Source organism: Humulus lupulus, chromosome 1, assembly GCF_963169125.1.
Source record: "Humulus lupulus chromosome 1, drHumLupu1.1, whole genome shotgun sequence".
Lineage (NCBI taxonomy): Eukaryota > Viridiplantae > Streptophyta > Magnoliopsida > Rosales > Cannabaceae > Humulus > Humulus lupulus.
The window spans coordinates 170,682,848-170,700,289 of record NC_084793.1 but is presented as its reverse complement, the minus strand read 5'-3'; the positions used below and the strand labels follow the sequence as shown (position 1 = coordinate 170,700,289).

Sequence of the window (17,442 nt, the reverse complement as noted above, 5' to 3'; positions counted from 1 at the left end):
CGAAATTGTTGAGACCATCATTTGGAAAATAATACTTCATAAGTGGCAGTGGGAAGTGTGTTAGAAGTAGTACCTCTCAAAACTCATAAACTTATTACCTTCATTCAACATGGCCTATAAAAAAAAATTGAATGAATTTTGTCAAAAAAAATCACTTACCATCTCCCTTGTACATATGCACAAATCATGGGTCCACTGACAAAGCCATGTTTGCTGCCTCCGTCACAGTCAATGATGAAGCATTTCGTGTTCCCGCAACATTTAACACGAAGAAGGAAGCTATGAACGATGTCGCAAGGATTGCATATGGATTCCTCTCTGTTGGGAAAGCCAACTTTCGGCCATCAGGATTTAATGGAGGTATTCACTTTTAAATATATAAAGGGTCAAATATATTTTTTCTTTAAACAATTATTACGTTTTTCATATTATTTACTTCTCAACCCTAATGTTTAAATCCAACTTTATTAAACTAAGGGTCATCATCAAGTTCCAATGGTAGTAGGTCTCCTTACACATCTTTTGAAAAAGACGTGTCGTGGAAAAATATCTTGCAAGAGCGTCTCCGAAAAATGAATTGGAGCTTGCCAAGATATTATACAAAAAAATCTGGCCCAGATCATTATCCTACATTTATCTCACGTGTGGAGGTAGAAGGTAGAATATTTGAAGGAGTGGAAGAGTACTCCAAAAAACTGGCTGAGAGGAGTGCCGTCAAGGCAGTGTGCAATGCCTTGACTTGATTTTTTACTATTCCATATATAATTAGTTTTTAAGTACACAAAACTTTATTAATGTTATTCGAACAAGTATAATTTTAAGTTGGTGCTACACCACTTTCAATAGTATGGTTATTATTAACTATATTTCAATATGTTTATAATGTTTGTACTATGCAGGTGGGTGACAATCTCTATTGTAACTATTAGATAATTTGTAAAATATTAAATGATATTTCTAATGGTACTGTAGTAGTTACTATTTACATATTTTTTTTCTTAATGATATTTACTTCTTAACCTCATTTGTTGGTTATCCATGTAATCCTACTATTTCACCTTTTTAGAATTTATGATAGTTCCATGAAGCAATCATATTAATGGAGCTAAAAAAATTAAAATAATATTAAGAGTTTTGTATTTAATTTTTTTGTGTGTGTGAAAAATTTCCACGTGTACAATGGACACTTCTTAAAATACCTAAACAATGATTAAACGAAAAAAAATTTGGGTTGTTCCAGACACGATATGTGTACTTTTCAGGTATACCAGTTGTGGGAAAGACATATAAATGGTAACATTCCATAAAAGTATGACCTGTCCCATTTACATTGGTAGTGGCCCATTTATGTCTGTCGCCTACCCTAAAGTTGGGTGACGAGGTGGGGCCAACGACCCAAGACCACTGCGTATGCGTATGGTGGGATCCACTGCCCCAGCACCTTCTCTTCTTCCTCTTCTGACTGGTTCTTGCTCTGCCTTCAGTCTCACTCACAATCACAATCCCAATCCCACTATAGAAAAATAAAATCATGGCCCCACCAAATCGGCTTAGCTCATTCAAGGGGCAACACCTCCTTCCTTCTCATTGGTCCTTGCAATAGGTTACAAATAAGATTGCATAAACTTCTAAATTATAGTAAAACAATTATATAATTGTTAATTTCAACCATAATACCATCATAGGAAAAAATAATTAGTGATTGAATGTATAATTAAGCATAAATATTTAATAACTCTTTGGCAATAAATATATCATTTAATTTATTGAAAATGTGACTGAAAATTATTTTTTATAAATTAGAATATATCAAAATTTTAGTCGTTATAAAATCATTTTTAATTATTAGTAGTGAATAATAAGGACCACAATAGAAAATAATTATTTTTATTAAAACTTGTTATGAATGTATCTAAAAATAAAATGTTAATTCAGATTGTCATGTCAATGCATGAGGATAAAATCTTTTACACTATACTCAGTTTGGTGGTTCTTATATTTGGTGGGTCCACAGAAATCAATGTCACATGGACCGTCATGCCACCTAATTTACTATTGAAACTATTGGCAGAATAGTATGTGAACAGTACTTCCTATGCCATGGCCTTACATTTTCAGGGTCCACTTAATTTAATGTGGCATGGCATAGACACATTTTACTATTGAAAGTATGGGTCAAATAGTATGTGAATAATACTCGGTGGCTAATAAAAATCAGACTACATGAAATGAACACCTATATAATGGATGATTGGTATAGTGCATTTATTGGTTAGAGATTTATGCATATACCACCAAGGAGACAACTTTTCTTCCTGAAATTAATTATGTCGTCCGGAGAATGTGGTACTCCAAACAGTGCATGCCCGATGCATTGCGGGAGCCCAAGACCGTCAAGGATGAAGACTTCATCAATCTCGACTAAATCCAAACGTGTTTCTGTTAAGTGTGTTAATTGTTATAATTTCACTACTCTTAAGGATAAGTTGTATGAAGAGAGGAGGCTGAGGAATAAGGCCTATAGACTTTCTAAGGAAGCAAGAGACCTCCTGCTTGATTTGTTAGATTTGATCTACAAATTAACAAAGACAAGAAATCTTGCAAATGAGCACATGAAAGGTATTGAAACGGTGGTCGAGAATATGAACAATCAATTGAGTATGGCTGGGTGTTTGAACTTGGACAATGTTGATTGATCCAACAACTATTACCAGACAATGAAGCCCACATCAACCCATTTTCACTGTGTTAAGTATTTTAATTTGTATTTGCTGGAGTCTTAACTCAGATAACCTTACTTGGTCTCTTAGGTTATTTAGTGTTTCAATATGTTGTGGTTGAATTAAAAAAACCATGTAGTATGGATATTAAATGATTGTGTGTACTTGTACGAAAATGTCATTATGACAAACTTTGTGGTGATGTGGTTAGTTTTTAGATTTTAGTAAATGTTGACTATTTTACATTATAAAATATGTTGAATGGATTTATTGTTTTAACTATTGTAAGTCAGAAGAAACCACTAGTCCACAACACAAAGTTTACAAATTAAATCAAGCAACAACCAAAATTAGAGGATAAACATACATGGCAAAATAAGGGTCAATTGTTTAATAAAATATTTTCATTAAAAACATATATTTCAGGTGGCCCAAAACATCAATTGGGCCTCGTTAAAAAAGGTGTACATTTTATTCAACATTAAATGTCCCAATAAATAGGTCTACCTAATAACTTGCTTGGATAAAAACATGTATCCCCCAACTTTAAAATTTAACCAACAGCACATTTTGTGGTCATAATTGAATAGAATATAACAAAATCTGGATGATATGCCAAGTTCACCTTCAAAAGTTTCAGTGCACGATCGATCTCCTTAAACAAGGTGAGCATAATTTTTATTTTATTCTCCTCAATCAAACTTAATGTATGGTGACACTATTTTAATTTGAGTATGTCTCCTATTTTATGTGGGAACCAAATAGGGGCTATAATTAAAGTAATAGAAACTTACCATATTTTTAACGAGCAATTTCATGACTCAAATTTTTTACACATGCACATATGTAACTTTCAAGGTTGTCATAAACAATCACTTAGTTTAGATGTCAAATTGTATGTCAAATTTTAATTTAGTTAAAAAATTGTTTTATTATTAATTTAAATTCTTTTTTATTTTCAAAGGAAATTTGTGTTAAGTCTATTAATGCCCACATTCCCTCATCATTAGAAAATTTTCCAATATATTGACTAGCTCATATTACTGGGCCTATCGTTTAATCTCCTCAACATCAATGGAAGGCCAAAATAAATCTTACACTTGAAAATGCATTGGCCTTTATTATTAACGTTCACATTTCCTTTCATTTGGGTATGTCTCCCATTTTCTATGGGAACCAAATAAAGAAAAATTATAATAATAGGAATTTTCTTCTATTTTGAAAATCCAATTTCACATTTGTGTCATGTTTTTACACACCTTTGCAATATCAATCTTTTCACTAATAACGACTGAGTTTACAGGTAAAATTGTATGTATAATGGGCTATGAAAAACATACAATAACTCTATTCATAATATATTGCCTAAAACTTAGTTTTTCTTTCTCAGATTTAACTTAAATATGGACGAGGTAGGAAGTTTGCAAGAAACATCAAATTGGGAAAATATACTACAATCTTTGGGGATTGAGAAACTCGTAAATGATATTGAGATGGAGGATGTCCAGGGAAAGGTCTTGGAGTCCCTTGAAGAGTGGGAGGATTTTTATTACACATACTCTTTGTGGGTAGGCTTCAGCGTCCGCAAAGCAAATGTATGGAAAAAAAATGGGAACATCACCATGAGAAAATGGGTATGTTCAAAAGAAGGTTTCCGCAAACACATGGAAATTGACAAGACCGATGGGAGCAAACAAAAAACATCTATTACTAGGACTGGTTGCCAAGCTAGTTTTCGAGTCGTAATGATGGGCGATGATGGTCCATGGATTTGCAAGGAATTCCAACCTCTGAACAACCATGACAAGGTAGCATTAGATGAGTTGTAATTTCTGAGATCAAACAATTCTGTGTCAGAATCCCTAATTGCTAAAGTGAGGTCAATGAACCAAGTTGGGATAAGAACTTCACACATCATCTCCCACTTGGCAATGCAGTCTGGTGGGTACAAAAGGATGCCTTGCTAGCTACGAGATGTTTACAACAAGGTCACCCACGTCAAAAGAAAAGAGAAAAGATGTACAGATTCAGATGGTGCTTTGGCATATTTGGATTGTCTGTCAAAGAGGGATCCAAATTTCTTCATTCAATATCAATGTGACGTGGAGAACAGATTGGGGAACCTATTCTGGGCGGACGGATATTCTCAACGGGATTTCATCGCATTCGGTGAGGTTATTGGATTTGACACAACATATATGACAAACAAATATAATAAACCCCTGACAATTATTTTGGGTGTCAATCATCATTTCAAGACCTGCATATTTGAAATGGCACTGCTTAACTCTGAGGATGAGCAAACTTACTTTTGGTTGCTTGACAAATTTATTGAATGCCACAATCATGTAACACCAAAAGTTGTGGTGACAGATGGAGATGGAGCTATCAAAAATATTGTCTTGAAGTACTTCCCAAATGCAACTCATCAGTTGTGTGCGTGGCACCTGTGTACCAACACTTTAAAAATTTAAAAAGACCCCCAATTCTTACAAGGATTTCAAGATGTCATGTACAACTATTACACAATAGAGGAATTCATGCAAAAATGGGGGGAATTAATACACAATTTTGACCTCCATTCTAGCCAATGGTGCACCAACACGTATCACACTCGCCGTTCATGGGCAGAGAGATACCTAAGAGGGAAATTTTTCGCCGAAATGCGGACCAACCAAATATGTGAGTCCATGAATTCAAGTATTAAAAAATTCCTACATGCAAGTTATAGTCTCCGTGAATTCGTTACCTCGATTGACATTGCTATGAGAAAGTTGAGGCACATTGAGAGAGAAGATGATTACAATAGTTGACACAGTAGTCCTCCAATACCAGGTCCCAAAAATGCTCTTAAGACGTACCATGAGCAGTGTGCCAAATTATACACTAGAAATATGTACTATAAAGTGGCTGATCAAATCAAAGCGGAACATGCGTACTTTGTCAACAATTGTGAAGACAACGGTGAATCATCCTCCTATAGTTTGTCAAAGTTACAACACGAGGATAGAGTGTAAAATGTTCATTACCACCCACAAGAGGAGACATTCACCTGTCACTGCTTGCTTTTTGAGACAGACGGCTATCCATGTTGACATATTTGGGCTGTAATGAAATACTATCATATGAAGATAGTACCACAGTCTCTCCTGCTGAAACGATGGAGTAAGAATGCAAAAGCAGACCTCCCGCTCGAACTAAAGCAACACTCCACAGAAAAGCAACAGTAATTTGAAATGGCTAGGCAGGGATCCCTCGCTTTGGATACAAACTTGCTGAGCTATTACGCTTCCAAGTCTGAGCAATCTTACACCAAAGCGAAACAAGAAGTGGCAACACTAACTGCAATGTTCAAGGATGCAGTTCCATTGGAATCAAACACTGGTAACAACGACTCAAGACAATATCAAACCTATCAAGAAAATGAAAACATTACCAGGGACCCAACACTTTGTATAACTAAAGGATCCGCCTATGCAAGAAACATTAGGGACAATGTTTCGATAGATATGTCGGATGGAGCCATTAAACTAAAAGGAAGTGTTTGAATTGTTATTCTGCAGACCATAATCGAAGAACATGCCCTCAGCTGGTCGGTCTATCGCTTCCTCACAGTCAACAACCCCCACCAATTAAGAGAGCTTAGCATTCGGTTAAATTCGACGAATATAGATGACCATCAAACTTTATGATAGAATGATAGTGCAAAGTGACTAAGTTTCTATTTTCGTAGGCTTTCTGTCCTACTTAACAATTAAAGTGTTTTGTAATGGTTTAGGTGGCTGAATTAGTATAACAATTGCATTAATGTAAGTGAATTCAAATTGTAGCTAAATAGTAGATTTGTTTCAATGGTAAAAAATTATTGATTATGACAGTTCAATCATATTTGTAATGTTTTAGAAAGGTAGATTAATGATAATCAAATGAACAATCCTAAATATACGTTCCTTTTTTAGTGACGCTTCACTCTAATTGATAAAATTGGATAACAAATTGACTGTAATCGTCTTCTTCTCTTTCTCTTCATTATATACCATGCGTATCACTATTATTGAAATTTCATTAATTGTACATTAAAGAGTAAATTAGTCAAAATAGTCATCTTCACAATTAAAATGAAGGATTACAAAATATGAAATAATTACACTTACTTAATCATATCGTGTAGATTTGAGCCTACTATCTATACTTACGAGATTTTAATAGTAAGTAACTTTGTTAGCTTTTTTAATTGATTGCTTAAAGTATATATGCTTCTCACCAAATAGGCATAAAATCATTCAAACCATGTTTAAAGCATAATATTAATATGAATTAGGTAATTTATTAGGACAAAAAAACAAAAACATTTTCATTGTTACTGCAACTCACCAAACTTGTTTATTACTATTATAAATTTACCAATATTATTCTATTAAGTAAACTAATAATATTATTATCTTTATCATTAATTAAGAAAAAGAAAGTGTTAATTAGTTTTGATTTTAGCAGTCCTCATTGTTTTACTAACTTTTGACTACAATATTCAATACTACGTCATCTAATATATTAATTGATCACTACTTTGTTTGTTGGTAACATAACAAAAGGGGAAGATATATTAAATAACACATCTTCATTACAAAAATTTATCTTAGGTGCCCCATTCATAACTTTGGGCCTAATAAAAAAATCCAAATTTTAAAGTTTATTTCACTGTACTAGACCTTTTTTGTTTGGGTCGTGCTCATGGACTCGGACTGGCCCATCTACATGTGTTAAACAGTATGTGTTGCGAAATCATAAACTGTTACACCCAGATTTCAAGACCCCCGAGATTGTGATCTCGAAAGCTAGACTCGTCATTGTGAGCTCAAAATATCTTAAATGCATATGCATGGTGTCGAACCCTCGAATCAAGATGGCAACCTCGAAGACATTTTTTAATCTCAAAGTTCTTTCTGAGCTCGAAAGAACTTAGCATCAGGATATACCCGATGTCGGGTGTCTCGGATCAAGTAGCCCGAGCTTGGAATGAGTATAAGCTCGGAGTGTGACAGCCTCGGTGGTATTTACCCACTCCGAGCTGGTCTTGGGGAAAGGTGCCTAGCTCATAACTTATCTATAGACCTGGACTGGCATGATGCTGATTGCCGACCTCGAACAACTTAGTGGGTCATCTGATGAGACGCAGTCCATGCATTTAAAAGATATTTATTGTTGTAACATCCCAACATTAAAGGGATATTAACAAGTCTGTTATATGCCCCCTGGTCTTCAGGGGACGTTTCCTTGTATATAGGAGTTACAGAATTTAATATCATTATTTTCATTAATAAATAGGAGTATCTTCCTGAAATATGTGGGAACGAACTCTGAGAACCCTCTATAAATAGATAGGTCATGAACATTTGTAGGGGACGGATCTTTGATATCTTGAGAGAATTTCTGGAGAATTCATCCTTGAAGGATTTCCTGAAATTTCCAAAGTCTTAATAAAATTAACTCGTGGACTAAACAGAGTTAACTGCTGAACCACGTAAAATTCTTGTTGTTTTACTGTATTATTCATCTGCGCCATAGTTCCTATTGTTTATTTGCTCTACGTTTTAAGTTGACAAAAAACGGCGTCAACAGTTTGGTGCTTTCATTGAGAGACTTAAGCAATACAATCCCTGATTAGCTATGGCCATGAATGATCAGAATATTCCTGAAGAAAACTATCCACGACGCCCTGGGAAGCAGCCGATGACGAATCCTGAACCTGAAGAAAGAAGTGAGTCCTCCGATTCTCGAGGATCTCCAGCACCTCCGGCTCCCAGGGACAATGAGGACATGTACTATAATCCCGAACGGTACGTCCCCATTGTGGAACTTGAAAACCGACAGTTAAGAAAACAGTTGGCTGAGGCCAAGAAGCAGAATGAGGAGTTGGATAGGTTAGCCGTGGAGGCGCAGGCAGCTCAGCCTCAACCTCCGCAAGAGAACCAAGCCTCACCTCCGCGAGACGTTCATGTTCCTCCCCGCAGGCCTCGTGGGAGACCTCGGAAAAATGCTGCCACAAGAAGAACGGAGCAACCTCCGCCACCGGCAGAACAACCTGCTCCCTCGAGGCCTCGAAGAAACACTCGAGCTAGGGCTCCGGTTAACTCAACCGGAGAGTTACCAGCAGAAACTGGGAATAACCGAGCCCATGCAGAGGCTCGAACTCAGATTCCTGGTAACACACAGAATGTTACCGAGTCAGCACGGGTGAACTCGGGACCATCCAGGCCCCGAAATGGTTGGAAGCCACCGTCACCCATACGGTTCCCTCCATCACCAATAAGATACCCCTCACCACCTCGAAGGAACGCACAACCAACTCAGGGTGATGAGGAAAGGCGGGCAAGACGGAAACAGGGGAATAGAGAGGCTACTAGGGAACGGAGAGGCACCCAACCTAAGAGAAGCCAAATGTCTCGATCTCACACTGCAGAGACGAGGCAGCATGAAAGAAATCGATCTCAGAACAATCATGCAACAAGCCTCGCCAGTGACGACTCAGGGGACACCAGATCAGTCAGCATGTATGATCAAGGATGTAGAAATACTAGAAACCAAAGGAACCACTCCGACCTGCGGGAGCACCTGAATCAGAATTGGGGTAGTGGTAATCCCTTGAACCCAAACCTGAGAGATCGTCTGAATGGGCGCAAATATCCCCTGTGAAGACGCTAGCCTGGAATTGTGATCAATGATAGTAAATTTCATGCGAGACCCCCTATGGACCCAGTTCAAGATAGAATTGATCAGCTGGAAAGAGCATTTAGGCTCTTGCAGAATGAGCGAGGTCAGAGTCGGGACGAGGATTCTAATGAGGAGCTCGAACCATTCGCTCCCCATATTTCCAACACTCCGTTTCCTCAAGGGTTTTGGATTCCTCATGTCCCGCCTTTTGAAGGGAAATCCGACCCGTACAGTCATTTGAGTACATTTAACACCATAATGAGAGCAAGTAATGTGGGTTACGAGCTCAAATGCATGTTGTTTCCAGCATCGCTTACAGGACCAGCAAAAAACTGGTTCAAAAAATATAAGAGACATTCAATCACTTCTTGGGATTAGCTATCAAAGGATTTCAAGAAGCAGTTTAGAGCCATGATCAGGGTAAGACCCGAAGCATCGACCCTGACCAACGTTCAGCAACATCCAAGTGAAACGTTGAAGAGCTACCTTACAAGGTTCAATCTGGAGGTCGCCCAAGCTCAGGATGTAGACGACAGCGGTCATCTAATGGCCGTCCAAGCTAGGGAAATGCCGAGAAGTCCCCGCTGGGATGATATGCAGAGGAAGCCTGTGAGGTCCTTAACCGAGTTTAATCGATGAGCTCAGAGGTTTTTCAATGTAGAAGAAGAGAGGTCAACGCTGAATATGACCTCTCAGCCCATAACTACAACGATAAACGTAAACTCTGCTTCGACCTCGGCAGATCCATCAGCTTCGAAACCCCCTGCAGAGAACCCTTCCAAAAGGAAGAAGAATGAAGGAAGTAACCCAGAAGCGGAAGGGGGAAAGAAGAAGAAAGGGGAGAGGTATTTCTCCGTGTACAAGGTGTACACCAAGCTCAACGAGTCTCGGGAGAATATATACCTGGCTAATGAAAACCAGGTCCCTTTCAGGCGTCCAGACCCTATGAGAAATCAGAAGTCCAAGAGAGACTCCAGCAAATACTGTCGATTTCACAGAGACACTGGGCACACTACTGATGAATGCAGGCAATTGAAGGACGAGATCGAAGGGTTGATCTCGAGAGGATACTTCAGGAAATATATCAGGAACCAGAACAATAACCAGGCTTCTACTAGCCAGAGGACAGCAGCGCTGCCGCTACCCAAAACAACAATTCACGAGCTAGAGAAGAAGAGATACCCCCTCTGATTGATGGAGAAGATGTGATAACCATCTCGGGCGGGCCTCACCTCACAGGATCGGGCAAGAATGACCAAAAGCGATACATGAACTAGCTAAAAATTGGGGACGGGTCCCCTTATGAACCCGAACCTAGAGCTCCAAAGTACCAAAAGATTGAATCTCAGCTGATAACCTTTATTGAGGACGATGCATCCCATGTTCAGTTTCCCCACAATGACCCACTGGTCATCACTCTCCAGCTCGCGAATAAGAGAGTTCACCGAGTTCTCATTGATAATGGGAGCTCAGTGAGCATTCTCTATAAGGCCACCTTAGAAAAGATGGGACTCGCACTTCGAGACCTAAAAGCTTGTGCAACGACATTGTACGATTTTTCAGGAGAGGGGATTGCCTGTATGGGGTCCATTGAACTCCCTGTAACCTTGGGAGACTACCCAGTCTCAGCAACCAAGATGATGGAGTTTGTAGTAGTGGACCTGCCATCGGCCTACAACGTGCTGCTCGGGAGACCCGCCCTAGTAGGGCTGGGGGCAGTCTCGTCTGTAAGGCATTTGTCCATCAAGTTCCCAACTTCTAGTGGCATCGAGACGTTGAAGGGAGACCAGTTAGCCAGGAGGGAATGCTATAGCATTTTATAAGAGGAAAGAAGCAGGCGAGCTCACAAGCGCTCCTCGTTATTCAGAATAAGGACAAGGCAGTCCTATAGATCGATGAAGAAATCGACCCAAGAGTGGAGGAAAAAACTAATCTCGAACCATTGGAAGAACTCGGAGAAGTCAGGCTCGAAGAATTAGACCCCCCGAAAATGGTAAAGGTCGGGAAAAACCTCCACGAAGAAACCAAATAGCAATTAATTTTATTTTTGAAGAAGAACCAGGATGTCTTCGCGTGGTCACATTCGGACATGATAGGAATAAGTCCAAATGTAGTGAGCCACGCGCTAAATATCGATAAAAGCTTCCCGCCGAAGCAACAAAAGCAAAGACAACTGGATGATGATAGGAAAAAGGCCCTTAAAGAGGAAGTCGATAGGTTAAAAGCAAACTGATTCATTAGGGATGCTTTTTACCCCAATTGGGTAGCCAATCAGGTGCTAGTCCCGAAGTCTAATGGGATGTGGAGAACCTCCATTGATTACTCAGACCTCAATAAGGCCTGTCCTAAGGACTGTTTTCCTTTACCACGGATCGACCAGCTCGTGGATGCCACGGCAGGGCATGGACTAATGTCATTAATGGATGCCTATTCTGGATATAACCAGATTGCCATGCATGCCCCTGACCAGGAGCATACGATCTTCATAACAGATAAAGGGTTATATTGTTATAACGTCATGCCATTCGGGCTCAAAAATGTTGGAGCCACTTACCAGCGGCTCGTGAACATGATGTTCTCCGAGCAAATAGGGAACAACATGGAAGTTTATGTTGATGATATGTTAGTCAAATCTCAACTTAACAATAACCATGTTGATGACCTCGAAGAATGCTTTGTCGTGCTCCGAAAATATAACATGAAGCTCAACCCTCAGAAGTGCTCTTTCGGAGTATCTTCAGGAAAATTCCTGGGTTTCATTGTAAATGCTCAAGGAATAGAAGCTAATCCGGATAAGATCCAGGCCCTGATCGATATGCCTTCACCTCGAAAACACAAAGATGTCCAAAGCTTGACTAGCAAGACGGCGGCACTAAGCAGGTTTATATCAAAATCTATAGACTGTTGTCTTCCGTTTTTCAACCTGTTGAGGGGAGGCAAGAAATTTGAATGGACAGAGGAATGCGAGTTGGCTTTTCAAGAACTCAAGAAACACCTCGCAGAACCTCCTATCTTGTCAAAACCCATTACGGGAGAAGTTCTGTACTTGTACCTTGCTACGACCGAGCACGCCATAAGCGCGGTACTCGTACGGGAGGAGGAAAAAGTGCAAAGGCCCGTGTATTACATCAGTAAAAGGTTACTGGGGGTAGAATCAAGATATCCCTTGATGGAGAAGCTAGCTCTCAGCCTAATTCACTCATCTCGAAAGCTTCGACCCTATTTTCGAGCGCACCCCATCCATGTACTAACTGATCAACCACTAAGACAAGTCTTGTCCAAACCAGAAGCTTCAGGTCGACTTCTTAAATGGGTCGTTGAACTTGAACAATTCGAGATCACCTATCATCCAAGGATGACCATTAGGGGGCAAGCCTTGGCAGACTTCATAGTGGAGTGTACTGGCATGGCCAACGATGAAGTTATAACCCCGGCCCACGAGCTGTGGAAACTTTACGTTGATGGGTCATCTAATGAAAATGGATCGGGGGCAGGAGTAATTTTGATCACCCCTGCAGGAAGCCAATTTCACTTTGCCTTAAGATTTGACTTCGACGCGTCAAATAACTAGGCCGAGTACGAGGCTTTACTGGCAGGACTTCGCATAGCCAAGGAGCACAAAGCTAAAGCAATACATTGCTACAGCGACTCCCAGCTAGTGGTTAACCAAATCTTGGGAGAGTATCAAGCTCGTGGTACGAGAATGGCGGCATACTTAGAAAAGGCAAAATCAGCATTGGAGCATTTCGAGTTCTATACGATAGAACAGGTCCCCCGAGAACAGAACTCGAACGCGGACGCCTTAGCCAGGCTCGCTACCTCTACCTAGAATGATGAACTGAATGTCGTGCCAATTGAACATCTCTCGGCACCTAGTATTGACGAGCCAGAGCAAGAGGACGTGTATATGATCAATTCCGAGCCTACCTGGATGACTCCGATAGTTGAATATCTCGAGACTGGCATTCTCCCGGAAGAACGGACCAAGGCTCAAAAGTTGATGTATCAAATTCCTCGTTATACCATTGTAGATGGAAGGTTATATAGAAGAGGAAATTCCATGCCACTACTCCGGTGTGTGACTCCACCCGAAGCTAAGAAAATCTTAGAAGAAATTTATGATGGGTTCCGTGGAGACCATACTGGGGGGCATATCCTGTCCAAGAAAATCATATGCCAGGGATACTTCTGGCCTACCATCAAATCAGACTCGTTCGACTACATAAAAAGGTGTGATAAGTGCCAACGATTCGCCACAATTCCTCGAGCTCCACCATCCAAACTAACTATGATGACCTCCCCATGGCCATTTGCGGTATGGGGAATCGACCTCATAGGCTCCCTTCCGACTGGCAAGGGCGGAGTAAAATACGCAGTAGTCGCCGTAGATTACTTCACGAAGTGGATAGAAGCTGAACCTTTGGAGACAATAACCTCGAAAAAAGTCCTTGACTTTGTGGTGAAAAACATCATCTGTCGATATGGAATGCCAAGGAAGATTGTGTCTGATAATGGTACCCAGTTCGACAGTGATCTGTTTACCAACTTTTGCAAAAAAATGGGATAATAAAGAGCTTCTCGTCAGTGGCCCATCCCCAGGCGAATGGCCAGGTCGAAACTATAAATAAAACCCTAAAAAGTCGCTGAAGAAAAAGTTGGAAGAGGCTAAGGGAAGATGGCCTGAAGAATTGCCCCAAGTCCTATGGGCATATAGGACCACGACCCGTACATCAACAGGACATACCCCATTATCTCTGACATACAGTTACGAGGCTATGTTGCCAATCGAGATCGAAATTCCCACAATTCGAGCCCTCGCTTATGATCAAACCTCGAACCACTCTCAGCTCGAAGAAACTCTGGACCTGATCGAAGAAAGAAGGAATGAAGCTCGATTAAAAAATGCTGCATACCAATAACGAGCTACCCAGTACTTCAACAAAAGCGTTCGAGATCGAAAATTCGGCATGGGAGATTTGGTGCTAAGGCGTGTATTCTTGGCGACATGGGATCCAGCAGCTGGCGTGCTCAGGCCAAATTGGGAAGGACCCTATCAAATAGAGTCAATCATCCGACCCGGCGTGTACAAGTTGGCAAGATTGGATGGAAGTCTAGTACCACGAGCATGGAATGGCGAACACCTATGACCTTACTATCAATAGTGTAGGAAGGATGTTGCCTATAACCATGCTTGTTTATCTGTACTGTTTTTCTATTTTTGGATCTTTTCAAATAAAGTTTGATTTCGTTTAATATGTTATATTTTTTGCAATCTCTCTTAATCTAATAACCTATGGTCACACTCATAGGATATTAAGGGGGCATCAGTGGTACATATACCATCAGCTTGAAAAAATAAAATAGCATGTACGAAACGCATATAACTGTTTGGATATAACCAAACTGTCAAAAACATACAAGTGTTTGGATATAACAGAATGCGCGAAATGAGATAAGTTTGGATATAACCAAACTTTCAAAAACATACAAGTGTTTGGACGTAACCAAATACGTGAGCCAAGATAGTTTGAATATAACCAAATTATCAAAAGAAAAAAAATGTTTAAATATAACCAAATATGCAAACTAGATTAAAAATATAAGTGTATGGATTACAAACCTAACACGACCTTAATAGGTTTGGAACAAACCAACTAAAACTAATCGGCAGTAAGTTGGAACATAACCCACTTCGTGCTAAGTCGAGATCGAGGCTGGAGTATCTTGCAAAACAATAGTTTCGACCTCACAACCTCGGAGAGCTAACAAAGGACAAGAAAAAGCAACTAAAAAGTAAGATACAACTAAACCATCTTCATTACACGCCATATAAGTACTTTCGGGTGCATGGTAAAAGTAATATCCGACCTTGACAAATAACGAGATCGGAAGCGGATAATTCGAGAAAACGGTGCATGGATACATTGAACCTCGAGCTTAAATCCAAATTATGTTTGTATGAATAAACAGGCATATGTGACACTTTAATTTAAATTGCGCAAAATATTTCGGCTCAAGAAATGTAAAGCAAATGTATTAAAGTAAGTTCAAAAAAGTAATACCAGCTCTTTCACGAGCTATAAAATTGTCTCGGGCCCATGGGCATAAAAAATAAATCAAAAATAAAAAGGGCTATTACAAAAGATTCAAAGGGACACAGTCCCGAGGCAAGAATTAAGAAGAAGCATTCTCCTTGGCCTTCTCAGCATCAGCGTTCCCTCCGGCTCTCTTCGCCTCATCTCGAGCAATCTCCTCATCATCCAGCCGAGCCTGCCATTGGGCCACGAGCTTCGCTTCAAGAGGGCCTAAGAAGCTAGTGTCAAGGTCGACATTGTTGGCCCAGATTCTATACATGGCCATGTCGACTGCCCTGTCCATCTTCTCCTTAAACTCCTCGAGAAGACGACTCTTTTCACCTTCCATGATCTCGAAAGTGGCGGCCTTCTCTTCTTCAAGCTTGGCATTGGTCTCCTTGACCCGAGCATTCTCTTGTTCAAGCTCCGCGAGCCGGGCATTCATCTTTTCAAGCTCGGAAGACCTGGCCTTTAGCTCCTCAGCTCCTGCCTCCACCTTTTCCTTTGTTGCCTTGAGCTCATCACTTAGTTTGAGCTGAAGATCCTTCGCCTCCTGAGCAATTGACATGCTCGAGTGGACCTCGTTGTTCAGCTTATAGTTGAGCTGGGCAAAGACAGCAAGAGTCTGGCATACAAAGAAATCAAATTAGCATACGAACCAAGTGTAAATACAGCTAATACCGAAAGATGAGGGAAGTTACCACAGCAGTGAGCTCGATACTCTTCTCATAAAGCGTATTGCAGTCTCAAGCATTATTCAAGAACTGCCAATGAGGAGCGTCAAAGCCACTAAATCTCTGGCCCACTCGAGACAGAATGTCCGAGCCAAGTGTAGCCCCATGGGATCCAGCAGCATTGTCAACTACATGCTCATCGATGTGAGTAGAAACTGACAACTTGCATGTTGTGGGAGCCGAGGGTTTTTTCGGAGGTGGGCCGAGTGTTGAGTGAACCATGATGGGAGAAGGTTGGAGCTCGATCGTAGTGGACGCTTCGGCCTGAGGAGTCGGCTCCACAGCCGAACTCGTAGCAACCGAAGCTGGTGGAGGAGGTGTCTTTTCAGTCCTCTTAATGACCTTGGCGGGACGCTCGGACTTCCGTGAGCCTCTCGGTCGTTTGCTTCTTTTGGCCCCGCCACTCTCAAGGATGTTGTCAAGGTCGGAGTCCATCTCGCCTGCACAGTTACACCACAATATGAGTTATCAAAAAATAAAGTAACTCAGCATAATGCAAACATACATGGGATAAAAAGACAAGTGGAGAGACACCTAACTGGAACTCTCCCCCGAGCTTGTGCTCGGTGACCACAAAATTCCCCCATCTTCAGAAGAGGCGGGGGGAGTGCCTTCCCTATAGGTGGAAGTCAACCTCGAAAGGTCCCTATAGTCGTTAGTCCTGTATTGGACGGCTATCCCATTCCATACCTCGTTTAGGCTATACATGGTGTCGTATTTCCCGAACCAGCTATCGAACCTATGTACCCTATCATCTACCCAAGACCATACATAGAAATGGTTCGTATCATCCTTACATAATATTAACCTATCGGATTTATGCTTTAATAGGGAGGGGGATCACATATTCGAGCTAAGGATGATTGTACCTTGATCATCCAAGCCCGAGCTTGAGGCCTCGTCATTTGCCTCATTCCCCGATTGTGGACTCCTATGATGAACTGGAGGTGGAGGCCTCGCATCTCTCCTTGGGGGGAGGTTGCCGGTTGGTAGAGGCACGAGCTCCCACCGGTCGTATTTCTATTGGACCAGTCCGATGTAGACTGATCCTCTCCTAAGAGCCCACATGCCCGATGTAACATCCCAAATTTCCTAATAAGGCTTAGTGCCTGGATTAGGGGGTCGGGAGGCAATAATTGAGTTATTATGTGAATTATATTATAATATAATTATGCTTGTATTTTAAAGATATTAAATATGTGC

At 40.6% G+C, this 17,442-nt stretch overlaps 3 protein-coding genes across 3 annotated transcripts; 2 read left to right on the top strand and 1 right to left on the bottom strand.

Moving 5' to 3' along the window:
* The first annotated feature begins 206 nt into the window (after positions 1–206).
* Positions 207–2,696, top strand: LOC133824452 (double-stranded RNA-binding protein 4-like). The gene is made up of 4 exons (XM_062257340.1): positions 207–360; positions 478–724; positions 900–918; positions 2,481–2,696. The coding sequence occupies exons 1-4, from the start codon at positions 207–209 to the stop codon at positions 2,694–2,696; spliced, it is 636 nt and encodes a 211-aa protein (XP_062113324.1).
* A 1,427-nt stretch (positions 2,697–4,123) lies between these two features.
* On the top strand, positions 4,124–4,549 carry LOC133824444 (protein FAR1-RELATED SEQUENCE 5-like). The gene has a single exon (XM_062257333.1). It carries the CDS (start codon positions 4,124–4,126, stop codon positions 4,547–4,549), a length of 426 nt encoding a protein of 141 aa, XP_062113317.1.
* Positions 4,550–15,444: 10,895 nt separating this feature from the next.
* On the bottom strand, positions 15,445–16,652 carry LOC133822497 (uncharacterized). Its single transcript, XM_062254861.1, has 2 exons — positions 16,207–16,652; positions 15,445–16,130 (listed from the first exon to the last, which is right to left on the bottom strand). Exon 2 carries the CDS (start codon positions 16,071–16,073, stop codon positions 15,606–15,608), a length of 468 nt encoding a protein of 155 aa, XP_062110845.1. The 5' UTR covers positions 16,074–16,130; positions 16,207–16,652; the 3' UTR covers positions 15,445–15,605.
* Positions 16,653–17,442: the final 790 nt, after the last annotated feature.

Excerpts from the sequence above, each read along its gene's own strand:
- LOC133822497 (XM_062254861.1), bottom strand. The coding sequence starts at position 16,073 with ATGTCAATTGCTCAGGAGGCGAAGGATCTTCAGCTCAAACTAAGTGAT.
- LOC133824444 (XM_062257333.1), top strand. The coding sequence starts at position 4,124 with ATGGACGAGGTAGGAAGTTTGCAAGAAACATCAAATTGGGAAAATATA.
- LOC133824452 (XM_062257340.1), top strand. The coding sequence starts at position 207 with ATGTTTGCTGCCTCCGTCACAGTCAATGATGAAGCATTTCGTGTTCCC. Across the intron at positions 361-477 it reads GCCATCAGGATTTAATGGAG|GGTCATCATCAAGTTCCAAT; the intron begins GTATTCACTTTT and ends TATTAAACTAAG.